This window comes from Mytilus californianus, unplaced genomic scaffold (genome assembly GCF_021869535.1).
Source record: "Mytilus californianus isolate M0D057914Y unplaced genomic scaffold, xbMytCali1.0.p SCAF_11, whole genome shotgun sequence".
NCBI lineage: Eukaryota > Metazoa > Mollusca > Bivalvia > Mytilida > Mytilidae > Mytilus > Mytilus californianus.
The window spans coordinates 24,215,467-24,236,063 of record NW_026262593.1 but is presented as its reverse complement, the minus strand read 5'-3'; the positions used below and the strand labels follow the sequence as shown (position 1 = coordinate 24,236,063).

General features: G+C 32.5%; 1 protein-coding gene and 1 long non-coding RNA gene across 7 annotated transcripts in view; one reads left to right on the top strand and one right to left on the bottom strand.

The window, feature by feature from the left end:
* The window catches only part of LOC127719758 (uncharacterized), a 72,227-nt gene that overhangs the window by 25,972 nt on the left and 25,658 nt on the right, over positions 1–20,597 (bottom strand). For 4 of the 6 annotated variants that reach the window (XM_052226006.1, XM_052226007.1, XM_052226009.1 and 1 more), the window contains one exon: positions 15,453–17,372. In XM_052226006.1, coding sequence (XP_052081966.1) covers positions 15,453–17,372 — 1,920 coding nt within the window. Of the gene's footprint in view, positions 1–1,417; positions 2,429–13,155; positions 13,262–15,452; positions 17,373–20,597 lie in introns of those variants that run through there. The other 2 variants (XM_052226012.1, XM_052226011.1) reach the window with 2 other exon arrangements.
* Positions 4,519–5,771, top strand: LOC127719759 (uncharacterized). The gene is made up of 2 exons (XR_007990475.1): positions 4,519–4,763; positions 5,652–5,771. It is a non-coding gene; the product is annotated as an uncharacterized LOC127719759 (long non-coding RNA).

Sequence of the window (20,597 nt, the reverse complement as noted above, 5' to 3'; positions counted from 1 at the left end):
AGACTCTTCAATAACGCTTAAATAAAAAGTTACAAAGGCCAAATAAAGTATGAAAAAGGTGCGTTACCCTTTCTCCCCGTCTTCTAGATTACATGCATGATGAATCAAATGAGATAATCTACATAATCGATAAAATAAATGGTAAGAGTTTTATTGATAAATCAATGGATTTCAAGTTTAAAATAAAAACTCTGTTATTTATCTTTCCACAACTCCTGCTTACGTGTATTTAAATATCTCAAAAGCAACGAAATCCCACAGTGAGGCAGAGTTCAGTTATTTGTTTGAAATACTTATCCCTAGAATCTGGGTCTCTCATTTTATATATTGATTTAAAATTCAAATTCAAATGACATTTACACATCAAGTGCAATATTTATTACTTATAAATTACTAAAGTCATACATGTACATGTACATCGAGCACCTTTACGTATTAGAATTCTGAAAAGATTTATTTCATGGAATTTTAATAAGTAGCTATTCAATATTTATTGCATGTGTGTTTACTTGAATAGGTAGATAATTAAATTTCTTCAAACAAGTACATCCTTCATCAAATAGCTAAGTAAAGATCAAACTTGGCAGGTAAGTCAAGGTATTTTATCTCCCCTTTTACGGAATAAACATATACCTCACAGAAGCTGTTTACCTTTAATCTTCAATGAATGTTAAACGACAAACAAGCTATCACTGATTGCTTATTCTGCATAATGCAATATCGATTATAATTATTTAAAAAAAAACATAAACTAAACGTCAAAAGACAGCAGTCATAAAAAAAGTATCCCTTAAAGTCCTCTTGTAAATTTGAACCGAAACTAATTCTGCGCATCTATGTTTTATTTACCATAGCATTTGCAAACCGCAAAGAAGATAAGTAGAGCGCGACCAACGTTATTAACTTTATTACCGAACAAAATACAAGTCAAGTAAACCCCCGCAAAACAGGGTACACAATATGTACGAGAAACTAATATTAAAAGTTTAAATAATAATATTCTTGACATCATGACTCTTTTGTTGGCATGACACTATCCAGTTTACGTACACCAAGACAGAATTAAATAACAAATACTAGATGCAACCTTCAACAGTTTGAGCTAACTAAGCACAAGTCTAAAAGAATATACTAGCACTTATTTCTTCTTTCTTCTTTCTTAAAACGAAATATGCATTCATTCAGATTTAGGTAGGATTACACCGTGTATTCTATATGTGCACAATATATCACAGTAAAAGAATCAAATGAAGAAAGCATCAAGACTCGAATAACAAGAATGCAACAAAACAAAACACGTGTCAACTAAAGAAACAGATGATTCTTTAGCATGACCAATAGAAACTAAAGAATTTTACGCATATGCTGAATCAATTGCCTTTTGGATCAATTAAGTCCAAGTATTGGTCTAACGTACCTTTGTCAGACTGCTCCAAGTAGGTGCCATGATTAACCTCCTAGAGCCTGGTAGTGACCCCATTGTCCCCGATCGTACTCTATTCCGTTCTCCTACTGTCAACACTGCAGTTAGTCCAGCATCAGAAATTCTTCGATATAGTCTTGATTTTTGCGGTTCTTCCATTTTTTTCAAATATCACTTACATGTATGTTTTTTTAAACTGACAACCTAGTTTTTTAATGATTCAAATATGTATATAAAGTTTTACGAAAATGGCTTCACCCATAAAATCAATAAATATGAACGACTTTAGTCCAACCGTTAAATGATTTTCTTCTTCACCATACTATCTGAATCCCATTTAGAGTTGATTAAGTGAAGCAACACCGTTACGCTCATTTATAAAAACATATCACTTTCTCGACTTAAATTCACGTTATCACAGTTAGAACAAGCACTGACCTTTAATTTCAACAATCAAATTTCAAATGAAATCTGTAATAAATTCCCTGGTTGTGTGAATTGCTATAATATTTAACATATCCTCAATGATAACATTTATCTATTGGAAGTCCGATACATCACCGTCATTATGGCCAAACCCGTACAATAATAATAATAAAACCGTGGTATTTATTACAAATTCCTTACGCAGTTGAAATGTGACTAGTTTTTAATGTTTCGTGTCCCCGTATAATAATGATCCTCTTATATCAACTGGACTCTTCTGTTTAAGTACTAAAACCACATAGAATATTGGACACTTTGATTCAACGAAAACAATAAATTAAAGTTCACTGACACTATACATAAGATAGGCACTTAGAAGACTTTAATAATGTAAGCCCGAGATACTTACAAGCTAGCGAAGTCCAAGAAAGCGTGTTACTCAACGCGCATACTATTGACTTAGTCTAAAAAAGATAGCTAATCAAATACAAATCAAACTTTCCACTTGGTGAATCACTACAATTTTATAATTTATATCTGCACAATTCAATATAACAACACATCTAATGCATATTGTATTAAAATCAACAGGTGAGAAATAGATATATAGTCCTGTTACAATTCATTCAAAAATTAGACGAAATTTTATACCAACATATTTCGTTTCTTGAATGAGTTCCATTTGTGGTTGTGTGGTTAACAAATTGATAATTTTAATCCGTGTCGAATCATATTATACATTTTGAATTAATAATAACATCCCAGAAATAAGAAATTTTCTCCCTGTTGTATATATATGCGTCGGATGTGAGAAGTCACGGTTGATGAGTTTTTACCTATCTTTATCTAGATGACTTTATGAGTGTCATTTATCTCTGTGAAGTTCCTGTTCGCATTGTCACCCGTCCGTAACATTTAATCAGTCATATTTATGTTTATTATTATTAAAAATAATATTACAACATTATAGGTGATGGTACTGGTTACAGCTTGGCATGTAAATGTAAATAGGTCTCAAATGGTCAGTTTAGAAATCTTGTCACAATGCTATCATCTCTAACCATTAGTCTGACAAAGCCGGTCGACTTTTTATGAACGATGTATTCAATTCATTGCAAACCATGCATTCGTTCTAAAATTAAGGTATTATTAACAACATAAGAAATCACCAATACATAGAAAATTTAAAAAAATATTTACAAGCTATCAGAATTATCCAAATTATAACCAATAGCAATATCCATAAAACAATTCGGACATGAAAACAAAGGCACCAGAATAGGGAGAACGAGAGGCGATAACCGGCCTTCTGTGAGATACTTCGGACTCTCTAAATACAATATAATAGGGAATTTATCTTGCACGTCCTTTTTTAAGTCCCATGCAAATGTCTACCCTAAAAATGAAAAAAATTCTACTGTCATTGCCAACAAGAGAAAATATATATATTTTTTAAATTATCCATAAAAAGTGGAAAACGGTCTACAGAGAGTTTAACATAATTATGTAACATTAAGGAGATATGGTATGATTACCAGTGATACAACTATCCATCAGAGTTACAATGAAGTGGAAGTAAGCAATTATTGGCCGTCGTACGGCTTTCAACCAAAAACAAATATGCCCGAATAGACTGCAACAAACGACAACCACTGAATTATAGTTTCAGAAATAGATGTTTTTGAATAAATGAAATACAGTAACAGTAAAAGTGTTTTTCATTTTTACCATGGCATTGCCAGTTTGTTTTCGATTTGCGTGTTAGAATATCCTTTTGTTATCTTTGTATACGTTACCATAGTCGATATCTTGAATGTTAGCAATTTTACATTTTATCTTATTTTTTAGCCATTTCAATAACACCATTGACCTGTATCACTTTATAATAATATACTTTAAATACACACATTTTAATGAATGATAAATATAATTACAACTGTGCTACAGGTAGTTTCATGACTCTTTATAGAGCACCTTTTAGTTTAGAACTGTGACCTTTTTGAGAGTATATATACCGAACGGATATGTTGACAGAAGACGTATAAGTTGCACTATAAACAACAAGAAATATTTTAACCATGACTTCTAAAACATTTGTAAAATAAAAACAACAACAACCGATGACTTAAGGAGACTATTCGTGCATGAAAAAACCCATCTATATCATTTCATATATATTTTGTTCGGTACACAGCGGTCATAAGTTTTTAACAAACTGAATGCAAATAGTATATAACGCAACCTCTGTGTGATTTTTTTCCCGCCAAACACACTCTAACTATTCTCCCTGCCATCTTTCTGTAAGAATACTTATTTTCTTTCACTAAACTTTGAAAAACTCCAAAATGAATATTTTTTTTTAATTTTATTTAAAAATAACAGCAGTATATTAAAGCTAACAGCTGCATTAAAAAGGAAGCAATATTATAAATATTTCCATTCTCTTTGTAAAAGGAATACAACAACTACCATTAAAGTTAACAGGCTGGTGTTGGAAAAAAAATATACGGTCTTCATAAAATTAGGTCGTACAGTCACTGAAGTTATTTCACTTAAATCCCGAGTTAATATTAACTTGATACAACGAATGCCCACGATCATTAATAAAAGAAGCACAACTTATAGGGTCCTTCACAATATGAAAAGGAAAAGGAATTCATACATATTAAGCAGTCTGGGAATTCATGGCAAGCCATAACTCTACAATGTTATGGTAACCCATAACCTTTCAATGTTTTGAGATTCCAATACCTAATCCTCTTTCATTTTAGTACGGTGACGTCTTCATTATCGCTTTCGTTATATTCCGGATCTCAAACCGTTACCTCACCGAAGTCGGTATTTTGTTTACATTGACATCCGGGTCACTGTGTAAAAATGGACGAACAACAACCTTCGACATCGCATTCAAGGGGTACGTAAATTAGCCGACTGCGGCAATATTATATGTTACACATGAATGAACCTGCATGCAGTGTTAAACAAATGATTAATTTACATTTTACAATACTCAAACACGCAATTACGCTTTTATTTAAAGAAATTACGCTTTTCCAAACTCGTTCAAAAAATAAAATATACACGAAAGTTATGGTTAACCCTAACTTTATTCACCTGAATGGTTACGGTTTACCAAAACAAAAGAAAGGTTACGGATATCCGTAACTTCAATAGGGAGCAGTTGTTTATTTCATTGAACAAGCTGACAAAATGATTGATACCCATAAGGCAGTTCTTGTCTCAATGAAAAAAGGGGGGTTGCCAACATGTAAATATACATGAAATAAAGCTCATGTTATATATGCATGGTATTTTGAAGAGTAAAATTTCAAAGAAATACTGGAGAACAGAAAAAGTTCAGACTAATAGTATTTTATTAATTTTTAATTTTATTACTGTTAAATTTAAAATAAAATAGCCCTAGATAGACATCTTCATATATATATAGCTGATAACCGTCAGCTGATGCAATTGCGATATTTTCACATTAACCGTCACGGGTAACATTAATGTATTGGCCAAAATGCAAAAGCATGCAAACCATAGATAAACAAACAGTGATATAACTGTGAAATTTAGAGTAAACTAGCCCAAGATAGACATCTTCATATTCAGCATGGCATATTGCTCTCTCAACACGGTCAGCCATTTATCGTCCCCTTCCGACAGACTATCATCGTTATTTGTTTCAAAACTTTAAAGAGGAGGGGATGTATATCCTTTAGGCAACATGAATCGTTCTCTATTAAAGGAATGTGCAAGAAGTTTACATATGAATGTAAGATTATTTTTTTTCTTTCAGAAGCATGGCACAGCAAGAAAAAGATATAAGACACAACAAGACATTCAAAGTGATTTTGAATAAGACAATTGATTGACTTTTTCAATGTATTCTTAAATAAATCAAATAGTTGATGTAAAATGGTGTTTTGTTCTCATCTCTTAAGCCAATTATCAATGATTATTGACTTAAAATTTACCCCTTTTAGAAGTGTAACGTTTTAGTTTAAAAAGAGAAGTTATATTGAAAAATCTGAATTTGGGACACACGTTTTAGTCAATGTAATTTCAACTTAAAAATGTGTATAATGTTTGCATATAATGTCCAATGGCAAATATGGCATGCATGTTCAGGTTGACATATGCATGATGTGTATAAGATAGGTAATAAAAGTTGAGAGTGAAAAACTAAACATTATACCATTGTGGTAGGAATGTGGGCTTTCTTGCACTGTCTGTAATCTGTCCACCTATATTTGTCGATTTTGTCCAACAAATATTTTCATTACTGTTTTTCCCAAAACTGCTGATCAAGATGAGTTCATATTTGAAGAGCTGCTTGATAGTGATGAACTGTGATGTGTGAACATTTTTGTATCTGGCACCTGTTTCCTGTTTGCTTATACATTGCATTTCAAAATGTTGAATGTTCCCAAATTTTTCATTACTTTTATTAGCTCACCTGGCCCAAAGGGCCAAGTGTGCTTTTCTCATCACTTGGCGTCCGTCGTCGTCTGTCGTCGTTAACTTTTACAAAAATCTTCTCCTCTGAAACGACTGGGTCAAATTTAACCAAACTTGGCCACAATCATCATTGGGGTATCTAGTTTTAAAAATGTGTCCGGTGACCCGGCCAACCAACCAAGATGGCCGCCATGGCTAAAAATAGATCATAGGGGTACATTTTGTAAATTGTAGATTTTGGCTTATATCTCTGAAACCAAAGCATTTAGAGCAAATCTGAAAGGGGTAAAATTGTTTATTAGGTCAAGATCTATCTGCCCTGAAATTTTCAGATGAATCGGACAACCCGCTGTTGGGTTGCTGCCCCTGAATTGGTAATTTTATGGAAATTTTGACGTTTTTGGTTATTATCTTGAATATTATTATAGATAGAGATAAACTGTAAACAGCAATAATGTACAGCAAAGTAAGACCTACAAATAAGTCAACATGATCAAAATGGTCAATTGACCCCTTAAGGAGTTATTGCCCTTTATAGTCAATTTTTAACAATTTTTATAAATTTTGTAAATTTTTGTAAATTTTTACAAAATATTTTCCACTGTAACTACTGGGCCAAGTTCATTATAGATAGAGATAATTGTAAGCAGCAAGAATGTTCAGTAAAGTAAGATCTACAAACACATCACCATCACCAAAACACAATTTTGTCATGAATCCATCTGTGTCCTTTGTTTAATATGCACATAGACCAAGGTGAGCGACACAGCCTCTTTAGAGCCTCTAGTTAGAAACGCTGCTGAACAGAATGACTTAATATTTGGTAAGTGGCTTGACCATGATGAGTTGTGTCTGCCATTTTGGATGTGTCAAAATTTGTAGATATTTCTTGTATTTAGATACTTTGAATTGTGAATTTTCATATGCTTAGCAAAACAACTGATTTATTCTTGTTTGTATATAGAATGAATCACTGTGTATTCATTAAACTAATGATTTGTTATTTAAAAAAAGCAGGAAACTCGATCAAAAGTACAGAAATTTTTATATTGATATGATCTAGATATCAATCAAAAACATCTAAAAACATTTTGAAAACATTTTTAAGGCAGTCTCACTTGAAAGAAAACATCACAAAAACATTTTTATAACATTATTTGATACTCATGATGTTTTTCAAACGTTTCAGAAAATATTTCTAGAAAACATTTTTTAAAAGATTATCAAAATGTTTTATCCGCCATTGGTTTTCACATTATCATGATATTTCTTGACAACATTTTAATTATATTATGCAAATATATTAGAAAACGTTTAAGCAATATACATTTTAAGTTTTTCTCAAGTTTTTTTGTGATATTTTCATGACATTAGACACAACATTTTAATAACGTTTTAAAGATGTTTTTGTGTTTGCTGGGTTTATACTCCAATCAAATTTTATAGGTCTAACATTTATATTTACTCTAATTCATTGTATTCTGAAATGGATGCCATGATCAGCATGGATCAGGAAGATACGAAATATAGCCTTTTGTTTATGGTATGGACTACCAAAACCTTTTTATGACTGAAGGTTATGGTAAACCCTAACTAGAAAGGTAATGGATGCCCATAACCTTATCAAGATAAATGAAAAATAATTTCTCCCAACCTCAAAATGCACAGTTATGGATATCCATAACTATGAAGGTTATGGGTTACCATAACATTGTAGAGTTATGGCTTGCCATGAATTCCCAGACTGTTAAGAGGCGTGGTGGACGAACGCTAAACAAACAAATTGTGATCGAATAATTATACCGTTGTACTGTTAAAGATGGATATAAGATACATGTAATATAAATCACCACAGGACATCACAATAAATAGATACCAAAATCGACATGTATACATTTAATCTATTCTTATCGCATTTAAATCAAGAAATTAAATTTGAAAATGCAAAGCGACATCAGCCTTTCTACTCCACTAAGTATTGTATTGAGTCTAGCATTCATTTCATTTGTCAACCGATACAAGGCAATAAGTATATAAACAAATTTTGTAATATTCTTCAAATGCATTTAGTTTGTCAATGATATATATGAGGGTTTAGATAGAGGGGGGGGGGGGGGGTCTTCATTTCCTTATTTTTTATACCATTTTTCTCTATTCTTCATTTGTTTTGCCCTTCATTCTATATTCTTTATTTTCAGCCCCTCTGTTACTCTCTATTCTATATTTGATTTGCCTATTTTTCGATATACTTTATTTTTTCAGACATTTATTCTGCAGCTTTTGCCCATTATTCTCTAATTTATAACCCCGTCCATGCAGACCCTCATATATCAAACGATCTTTAATATACTTTTGATGAATTCACATAAACATGTTACAGAATCGACAGGTGCTTGATTGTGTATTGGATGTAATAGACATCGTTATTTTATTTTGATTGTTTTCAAAGCATATTAAATTATCATGATTCACAACATGACTAGGAATATTAATATGATTATAAAATATTGCCAGTATCAGCAGTTTTATTACTTTACATGTATTATACGCAGAGCTCTGTACAAAAATGGAGAAAGAGTCCGTAGATGGTCTGTTGCAAAGTAAAATTTCTGTCCCTCATTTAACAGATTTTCCAGTGTTAGTCAAAATTTCCCCGATCTTCATCCCACACGGCCTCTACTACGGAACCTACCTATTGAATTTATAGTTAATTTGTTTTTGTCCTGAATATGCATGAAATATTTGCCACTGGATGTTAAGCAACCAACAATCAATCACGGAAGAAAGAAAATCAATCAGATGAAACTTATTTGGCCACTCAAACTTTTGCGTTCCTTGTGAAAGTTACTATAGAAAAGCTGTTTAAAAACAGAAAAAATAGTTTACTATACTTGACTTATAATATATTTTTTATGATCGCGTTACTGCATGTAAACTTTTTCTCAAAGATTTTCAAAAGATCATTGAAAAGAAAATGCAATAATTAGATCATTTAAATGTTATTACTAGTATGTTGATTCCTAATTGAACACCTCAGCTCAATACAATAACAATAAAATACAAAATGTACAAACTAAGGTATTTATATACGCACCAAAATTATAAAGTTTTTTGACATGCATAATATCTCGTAGAGGGAACAAGATCAAACCAATTTTGACTCCGCAATAAAAAATATTAAGATGTGGAATGAAACAAATATCCACCAGAGACAAAACGACGTAGATGTAGGCACATACATTTTTTTTAAATTTGTGTTAACCTTAAAGTTAAACCATAGCATAACAAGAAAAACATACAAGCAAACAAACAAAAAACAACAAGAAACCCACGTTAAAGCAATTAATTCATTAATACATGTATAAGTCAGTGGAGGGCATTTTAGCGGGAACAAATCGGACGGTTTTAGCGCTTATATAAATTATAACCCATTTTAGCGCAAGATATTTAACCCATTTTTAACGAAAAAGTGAAATTATCAATGTCCAATTTGCGACAGAAATTAATTTATATTTGAATAATCAATCAAAATAGTATTAAGACAGCACAACTTAAATAATATTGCAAAAGGAACTGTTCCTTTTCATCATTTGGTCTAGATTAAGATGTAGATTCATTCATACTTCTTCTTCATTTGGTCTAGATTGAGATGTAGATTCATTCATACTTCTTTGTTTGTATACGTTGTTAACATTTGATAACAGTATCCAGCAAGCCGTCACATATTCCAACTTTATTTCCTGTTTGTTTCAACATTATATTTTCATGTATAAAAATAAGAAGATGTGGTAGAATTGCCAATGAGAACTCTCCACCAGAGACCAAATGACATAGAAGTTAACAACTATAGGTCACCGTAGCCAAATTGTAAATTCAAGTAACTTAAATATCACGGCAGCATGGAAGACTGTTCATGGCTTTAGTATGGTGCGTATTACTCAACCAGGTAAGATTTCTCAAATGGGCTATCGAAAATACAGGCGAACGGATTAATTCTGCGCTAAAATGGGCTATGAAGTCTGAACTAAAAAGTCCCTTGTAGTTTTGAAATTTTCGCTAAAATGTCCTGCACCCAAAATACAAGTAGGATTTTCATTTAGGATTGCCAAATATGTTTGAAGAGAACAATGATATTTGTGAATACCTGATTGTTCTTATTTAACATACCAGCCAGGTAATCATCAAAGAATTTATATTAATTTCTATTTCAGATTAACTGGATAGAAATTTTTAATTGGATTAGTAATATCAAGGATTTGAATAGTCTTACTATACAAATCCTTGGTAATATAAAAAAAAATCAAAAGTATTTGTCAATTTTAATTGGATTACGATAAACTATGTCAACAATTTATTTACGAAATAATTCTCTTAAGGGAAGGGTTAAACCTATAATCATGACATATTTTATTATTTGTAAATTACATACGGTTTTAAAATGAAACATAGTAATTTATACTATGCACAAACCCACCCATGTTTAATATATACAACTTTCCGTCGGTCTTGTGCTTAAAATGTTCAAAACTGAGTACAAAACCTCCGTGATATCTAAGTATTTTACCTGTATATATTGTATACACAAGAGCATTGAGAAAGACTGAGCATAGAATAGTTTAACCCCATCACGTTTGAGGTGCTATACGAATTCAGAATTTCCCCCATTGTCTGTCTTTTTTGTATATTTTAGGCGATTGATCGCATACATATGGAACAGTTTGTTTGTTAAGTAATATATTATTGTACAGATTCATCAGATACCAACTACTTTTAAGCAACTATAGATTACCATAAAACCTTTAGAAATGAGCAAACCCAATATCGTAGAGTCGGTCATAAAGTTAGGACTAAAGCGAGGTGTCTTAAGAAGGTCTTAAAGCGGGAGGTTTGGCATGCCATTAAACCAGGTTCAACCCACCATTTTTTCTTAAAATGTCCTGTACCAAGTCAGGAATATGGCAGTTGTTATCAAATAGTTCGTTTCTATGTGTGTTGGCGTTTGTTTTTGTTTCACTTCTGTGTTCCTGTTGTTTCTTTGTTTTCCTCTTATGGTTGATGTGTTTCCATCGGTTTTGGTTTGTAGCCCGGATTTGTTTTTTTTTCTCAATCGTTTTATGACTTTTGAACACCGGTATACTACTGTTGCCTTTATTTAGGATAGTCATAAGTTAAGACATCGTTATGATGTCGTAACATGAATTGTAAACAAATATGGCTGCTGTAGTTTTAATGCACATCAGACGACGACAACAAAATATACGCAGAAATAGCTCTGATTCGGTAAATATAGCAAGAATGCACGATTTTATCCTTTAACCTTATCATAACCGATACAGTGACAATTTGAATTCAATTCTCTTGTACAAAAAAAAATGACATCATTTTATTTTTTTTATCCTCCATTTTGTATTTGAATTTTCATATGTATATTGGTGTATTATATAAATTACACTTATTTTTTGTATTAATTTTGCAAATTATCTAATTATGAAATATTAATCAATACGTTTAGCAATCTATAGGAAACACATGCTACATTTACATGAATTTTTCCATATCCATGTTAATATTTTAAAATTTAAAGAACTTGCGACAGGTTTATGATATCTTTGCTAAGATCATGCTAGGACAGCTTCGAGGCGAGGTCTGAGATATGTCCTAAGATAGTCATAAAGGGATCATAAGACATGTCCTTAGATATATCTTATGACAGGTCTTCGGATAGCTTCGTGAAACTGGCCCCTGGTTTCCCCAAGTCTGCTTTCCTGGGCTGATTAGGGGTATTGTATAACAGGAAATGTGAATAAAACGATTTATCAATTGAAAAAAAAACTTTAAAAAATATATACATATATTAGTTTGCGGCTACATTTTCTGTGCATTAATATATGATATATAATGTGCCATTGTAGAATTTGCACTTTCTAATTGTTAGATTCTTGTACTTTTCACCGTTATTTTTTAAGTTGATTGTGGAATGTTTAGAGATAACCTATATATTTGCTGTCAAGTTCCCAGTATTTTTTTCTATATTGTGAAGACAACACTTAATGAGCTTCTTAAATGACTCGATTCAATATTTTGTGGTATGTATCTCTAAGATAATGTATAATTAGAGATGATTGAAATATCTAAAGTTAGATCGTAAGTTTTGAAGAGGAAACACTCATTACTTTATAATTCTTTTCAAGCGCCTCCAATTCATCATGTTCACTTAGACATCAATCGTACGTTTAACATCAAAGTTAACAGTCTTAAGTTGCCAAATAAAAAGTGTCTCCCGAATAATTCCAAGTGGGAGTACATTAGCAATTAAAATTTTACTGACTTGTCGACGATTCTCTTTGTATATTAAATTCAAATGAATTGTTGCTTAAAAAGGTTAATTAGAAGATAAGATGATTTATACAAAACAGTGAGAGGACGTTTTTCATATACATGTATTCCTAACAATACAAAAGGGTCTGGATGGGGGGTCCATCATTTCTGTATTCTTTATAATTTATTATGCAATTTTTCATTATTCTTTATACCTTTATCCCATTATTCTGAATTCTTAATATTTTAGCACCTCGTTATTCTCTATTCTTTATTTTTTTTGGTCCATTTTTCTCTATTCTTTATATTTTTTGCCCATTATTCTCTATTCGGTAAACCCCCATCCACACACTCATACAAATGATGAGATATGTTTTAACTTTTGAAATGTAATTTGCTTATTGATTAAGTTTTTATTTAACTTTAGATGCACAGCCTGCATGTCGATAACATAATATCAAAAACGATTACACAGTTATTTTAAAGTTGTGTAAGCATGTGTAATTTTGAAGAAAAATACTTACCACATTTCAACGTCACAAATGCCAAATCTATGCCATATTATACCTTTGTTATATTGGATGGATAGTGTCCCTGAATATTAAACATCTGTTTTTTTCCGCAAGGTACATTACATAATTGAGTTATCTTTCGTTGTACAAAAACGATAATCGATAGCAGACGAATGATTTCATTGAGCAAGAAAAATAGACATGACAATAATAACTCAGAATATGTTTTCAAGTGATGGAGTCAGTATATTTTTAGGCATTTGTGTACACAGTCGGATTATGTATCTTAAAATATTCAGTAGCCCTTTTAAGATACGTCAAACGAAAATTGAATTTAAATTTTTGTTTCTGTTAATGTCCATATTTGACTTCCTAAGGATAATATTCAGTTTTCAGTATTCAGAATAATAGAAAGAAGAAAGATACATTCTTACATGTTTTGTTAATATTGGAAACTTCTAATGGGGTCCACTCCAATGGTGACTGGTGAATAAAAATATGGTCCCTTGGTCTTCTTCCGACTTGCAGTAAAACCCTTGCCAAAGCGGGGCGCCAGTTTGGGTGTGCAGGATGTATAAATTCGCAGCCACGTCCAGTCAAAACGAGGACGTGAATTATGATGCCTCGTATAGAGAGAGTGCCACGGTCTCTGCGCAATAAAAACCTTTGCAACAACTCTTTGGTGGGTCCGTAGGTGGCCTGTTGCAAGGCTTAATCTGTCCCTATCCAATCTACCCTCATTTTCCAGTGGAAGTCCAAATTTCCCGGCCTTCATCCCGGTCGACCCTGATTACAGAACCTACCTATTGTATGAATTGTTAATTTATTCTTGTCCTGATCATGCATGAAATATTTACGATTAAACATTAAGCAACCAACAATCTATCAATCAATAAATCTAATAGGGCTATTATATCCATGCTACCAAAACGACCAGGTCGTAATAAGATTCACTGTATACAAAAGTCAATAGCACTCATACTGATACTAAACACTCGAAACATTGGATAAACGTTGAAACGGTAAAAATGTGGGCAGTAAATCCATCATATAGATATGATCTTAACAATATATCTATTGCACAGTCAGGTGGTCAAGCCCCTGTAATTGCAACAACATATACTAGTACATGTAGTATCAAATCTAAAATCTAAATGTATTGTGGACGAGAGGAATAATTAGTTAATACTTTATACATCGGCTTGCACTACTACTTCTTTGCTAACCAATTAGTAACAACTTCTATTATGCGGTCTTAAAAGTGATTAAAACTATGTATTGTTATAATTCTAATATCTATGGTTAAATCCAATATAGGAATGCCGTCTAAAGGACGATAAGCAATTCATTTTATATTTGTAAAAAAATATGTGAAGACAGTTCAAGTGTTGATAAAGCATTGCATTTAGATTAACCAAAAGCGAGTAAAAAAGAAATGCCTCGCCCCGCACGCAATTGTCACATTTTTCATGATCAGTGAACCGTGAAATCTTGGTCAAAACCCTTATTTTGCATATACATTAAGTTGTTCCCTAAATAAGGAACATGTGAACGAAGATTCAAGTTGATGTGACCACAAACTACCTAAAACTAATTCAAAACCTTTAACCTATTATCAACCAAAAGTTAAACCTATCACATTTCCATGTTCAGTGAAATGTGAAATAAGGATAAAAACCATAATTTTGAACAAACATTTAATAGAATTGAGAATGGATATAATTCACTTCGTTATGAAAAAAAGTGTACTAAGTTTCAAGTTGAAGTGACCACAAACTGGCTTAAACCAAAATTTTAACCTAGCTTAAACCAAAATTTTGACAACACATTTCCATGTGTTCTTAACTATGATATCAAGGTAAATGCCACATTTGGCATACACATTAAATTGTTCAATACATAATGAACAGGTGTACTAGGTTTGAAGTGGATGTGGGCACAAACTACCTTTTATCAAAACTATAACCGACAGTAAACCGAAACTTTAACCTGATATGTGACAGACTAACTGACGGACCAACGCACAGACCAGAAAACATAATGCCCTCTAGCATTGTAGGCGGGACATGAACAAAATACACTTTAACCAAACTTTTTACCTTATATGGTGTTATAGAAAACTAAAACGCATTTGGTTAACAGATATATCTACTGAACCCGACGATGAGTGATCAAAACCAGAGACATACAATACAATTGTATTATATGTCTCTGTCAAAGCCAATGATTAAACCATAAATTGAAAGGCAGATACTATAGACATATACTACACGAAGAAGATATAAAAAGAAAGAAGAATAAAGTCTTACCGTTGCTTCTTTATTCAACTGCACTAACGTCTTGCCATCTGTAACTATATGTAAACCATCTCCATGTGATCCAGTGAGGTCTTTGTTTGTTACATCGTTTCTCTGTTTATATGAACTCAGCTTAGCTCGTACTACATTGAACAAATAGTTTTTGTCTTTCTCCCATACCTGTTTTAATGTTTCGTCGTGTTGCGGTGGAATGAATTTATGGTAATTGTCTATACCAACAGAACATTCACTGTCATCTGCGGAAGAACTGAATGTGTCATCACTTCCGGACATGATCCCGTTGGGTACGGAATGTCTTTTATTAGTACCAGTATTTGATAAAGCCCTTACTACACTATTATTTCCATATGTAGAGTTTTTGGCATTAGAATTATTGACCCCGTTTGCCTCTAATTCTTTCAATTCAACATCACACTGAATTTTACTAGATTCCATTTGTAGAATTTGCAGCCATCTGCTAAGATCAGCATAGTCACAAGCATTTAAGTAAATGCTTTTCTTGTTTTTCTGTGTCAGCTTGAACACATACATCCTCTTATAGCGTTTATCTTGGTCCGACACATACGCAACTTCACACCGTGTTAAGATTACCACAAGGTCAGGAGTTTCGTCCTGATTTTGAGTTTTAAACCCGTATAAACATCCTTTACTAACAACACACCAAAGCTTTTGCCATTTTATAAGATACTTATATTGCAAAAAACCAGATATGCTTATATCGTTCAGGTCTTTAAATTTGATTTTTGATGACCCTGACTTTTCAGAAGCGCTTTTCAATAATCGGTCTTTCAGATCTGATGCTGTTCTAACTATTCCTTTGCTAAGACCCTTTTCAGATTTTCCGAAGTCAAGCGATTGGGATAATCTTTTATCATGTGATTTAGCTAGAGGTGATTGGCCATTTGCAGTCAGATGATTCTTTCCTGTGTCATCAAGAGAATGAGTTTCCCCATTCTCATCTGGCTTACTGTTCTTGCGTTTATGTTTAAAAAGGCTTTCCAAGCTACCAAAAGAACGAATTTTCTTAAACGTCACTGCCTTTTTATCAGCCGATTCACGTCTTTCAAAATGCGTTGCTTTCATAGGAACTGATTTCAAATTCTCTGATTCATTATCACGTCTTAATTTTCGCCTAATGTCGCCAATTGAATTCCGAACATTTTGGCTTCTATTCAATGATTCTTGGTCATCCAAATTATTCGAACCGTCACTAGTATCATTCCACGCATAAGACGATCGAGTACCCGTATTTGATTTAGGTGATGGTGCGTATGTTGGTGAAATACATGATCCCTGAGGTCTAGATGATATACCTGGAATTGAATGTCGACGTGGTTCTTGCAGTGCATCATTTTCAAGTTCACCATCGTTATCAAGTTTAGAAGCAGCTTTAAGCAATGTCATCCATTCTTCCTGAGCAAACTGGTTATCTAAACTAAACAAATATTTTTTCCTCGAAGAACAATCATCAATTATAATCTGGTATTTATCGATTCCTGATACAGTTTTAGTAGAAACCCCTTTCGAATTAACTGAACGATATACAAGAGACCTGACTGAACAACCCGGTAAAATAACAACCACGCTTGGCTTTTCTGATGACTCGTTTTCAAAGACACAAAACAGCATATCTGCAAGGATACACCATACGTTCTTGTGTTCTGATTGGTCGTATAACCATCCCGCCCTTTCCGGAAATTCCAAATCTGTCATTGTTACATTTCGGAGTTTATCAGTTAGACTTGACATTCCGTTGATATTGGAAATGCCGTTTTTGAACTCAACACTGAAGCCAGGGTAACGCATCATTCTATTCTGCGTTTTCAAAAACCTTCTACGGAGGACATCACGGTGCTCGTTTAGATCATCTGATACAACTAATACATCATTCTCTGAGGTACAGGTCCCATGCTGTAATATATAAAAGCATAAAACAATATAAATGGAAATTTGTTTTTAATGTTATATTATCTGTAACTTTGACTACCTTTTCCGAAAACCAAAACATTTCACATTGTGAAATTTCTTTTTTGTTTGTGTAGGCGCATTCAAGAAGATACACTTGCCTACATATCATCCTTTTCGTATAGTGCGTAGGTAAAAATGTAACTTTTTTCCATATTGGTTTGGTTTTGTGTGGTGGGTTGGAAAAGTGAAATACCAAAGTGTTAGATTCCTTAAGTAATGTTTAGATACGGCGAAACTTTCAGTTGTGAAAAAATATTTACATTTTTCATGTCGGGGCCTTCTATAGCCAACTATACGATAAGTTTTTTTTCTCATTGTTGAATGCCGTACGGTTGCCTATAATTGCTTACATCCACTTCATTTGAACTCTGGTGGATAGTTTTCTCATTGGGAATCATGCCACATCTCCTTATTTTCACATTGACTAAGTACCACAAGTAGAACAATGCAAATTTTACTAAGTATCACAAGTAGAACCAACCTTGACTTAGTACCACAAGTAGAACCAAACTTGACAAAGTACAAGTAGAATAAAACTTGACTAAGTACCACAGGTAGAACCAAACTTGACAAAGTACCACAAGTAGAACCAAACTTGACAAAATACCACAAGTAGAGCTAAACTTGACTAAGTACCACAAGTAGAGCTAAACTTGACTAAGTACTAGTACCACAAGTAGAGCTAAACTTGATTTAGTACAACAAGTAGAGCTAAACTTGATTTAGTACAACAAGTAGAGCTAAGCTTGACTGAGTTACCACAAGTAGAGCTAAACTTGACTAAGTACCACAAGTAGAGCTAAACTTGATTTAGTACAACAAGTAGAGCTAAACTTGATTTAGTACAACAAGTAGAGCTAAACTTGATTTAGTACAACAAGTAGAGCTAAGCTTGACTAAGAACCACAAGTAGAGCTAAACTTGATTTAGTGCCACAAGTAGAGCTAAGCTTGACTAAGAACCACAAGTAGAATCAAACTTGACTAAGTACCACAAGTAGAATCAAACTTGACTAAGTACAACAAGTAGAGCTAAGCTTGACTAAGAACCACAAGTAGAGCTAAACTTGACTAAGGAATCAAATCTGTGGAAAGGTGAGGGACGAGCCTAAATTTCCAAATTAATGTTTAGCAAATCACGAAAATATTAAAGGAATGAAGCTTTTATGATCGTGTTTCATCTTGGTAATTGCTGTAAGATTTTTGACAGCATTACAATAAAGATATCAAACCTGACAGTCGTCAACGTCAACATATATAGGTACGCCATCATAGAGGATTCTACTCACGTTTACAAGATATCAAAATTTTCCAAACCAAACTAAATTCCATCGCATAACAATATAATCAAATGTGTTCCTTATACACTATATAAAAGGTCTTTCAATTATAGCATACGTTTAAACTGAATCCTTAAGCCTCGTATCTCTTTCGACATCCACGATAATTAGTGCAACAAATTGGTAAAGTAGACGTTGGTAAAAATAAAATAAAAATATAAATACCATTTTTATGCCGTTATGTCACATAGCTTTCATTCGTGTACAGTCTTCAATTGAAACACAGATTAGCCAAATATCCCAATAATCCGAAAGTTAAAATTTTACAATGAGAATTATCCTTAACCAAAGGGTAATTTTCTTTAAGCCACAAACAATGTGTTAGGTCTTGGCATAGAGCCACCATGTCGCATTTATAATATAATATTTGTTAGATATGATATGATTTAAAATAACGTGTCTTTGAATGCATCAATGTTTGAACAGCTGAGTGCATATTATGCAAGGTATAAAGTATTTTGAAAAAAAGGACAGTACACCTGGAAGCTTTGCTATTGAGATGGGCTTGTCATTTCATTGGGGTTGTATAGTAAATGAAATCATTATTACGCTTAATAAGTTATTGAAGTACAAACACATTCAGACCTGTTATGCATAAAAATTGTAATTGAAACATCATATAAAAAACGAAAAAAAAAAGTTATATATTTAAAGAAGATATGTTAGGTACTTTTTAATATAAGAAACTAGATATGACCTTTCGTTTTTTTTTGTTTATGATTTCAACATCACATAGAAACAAAATCACTAGTTCAGTGCATGAAAATCTAGCCCCAAAACTAATTAACATTTTTGTTAATAGAATATAAATAATAACTGTTTCATTTTATGACCTAAAAAGTAGAAGTAAATTCCTGGCCCACTAAAATCCTATACAATAATGTACAATTATAATGTGCAGTGTGACATATCATTTGTCAAGCGTATAGTTATTAGTGTTATCTAGGAAATCTAAGCTACTACTGTCTATTACCATTTTATAATTAAAGTAATAATAACATAAAGAGTTAAGTGATACACAACACCTTCATTGTCCGATCTAGACCCTCGATAGCGATAGGAGGTGTATTAAAAAAAATTAAAAGAATGGACATGGAGTGGCTGTACGTCAGGCACTCATTTACAATACTTCAAAAATCTTTCTACAATAGGTATATACGTACATTATAAATGCTCAAACTTTTACAATCTATCTCAATTACTTGAATTTAATGTGGCAGTATAAATATACCATGAATTTGAAACCACTCACATTTTGATGGTCAAATTACATATATTAAAAACGTTTTTTGTAAAGCAAAAGAGTTAGGTATTGTTTTTTAAAGATGTTTTTTTTCTGGCTTAGCATACTTTTAGTCTTTCACATCTTTCATTCTGGCTCAATAGACTTATTGATAAAAAATATATAATCATACGGTTGTAGTTAAATCATTGCATCTCGTATTTTGGGGATTTTAAAGAAATTCGCTTATTCATGTACTGCTCATGACTTTATGGAATATATCCAAAACACAGCCGTCGATATCAGAATGTAGGACAGTATGATTTATATATCAGCACGTAAGTTCTTTTAGACCGATACCAAGGCTCCGTGTTGAAGACCGTACTGTGACCTATAATGGTTTACTTTTATAAATTTTGACTTGGATGGAAAGTTGTCTCATTTGCACTCATACCACATCTTCTTATATCTATGAACCTCATCAATCGTTGTCTTTGTTTTTTGTCTTTACGATAATTCTGTGTTAAAGGCAAAAAAGAGGCGGAAGATACCACTATCAACAAATTCCAACAGGTCGCTTTTTTATCCTGGTTGCAACAAAGTTATG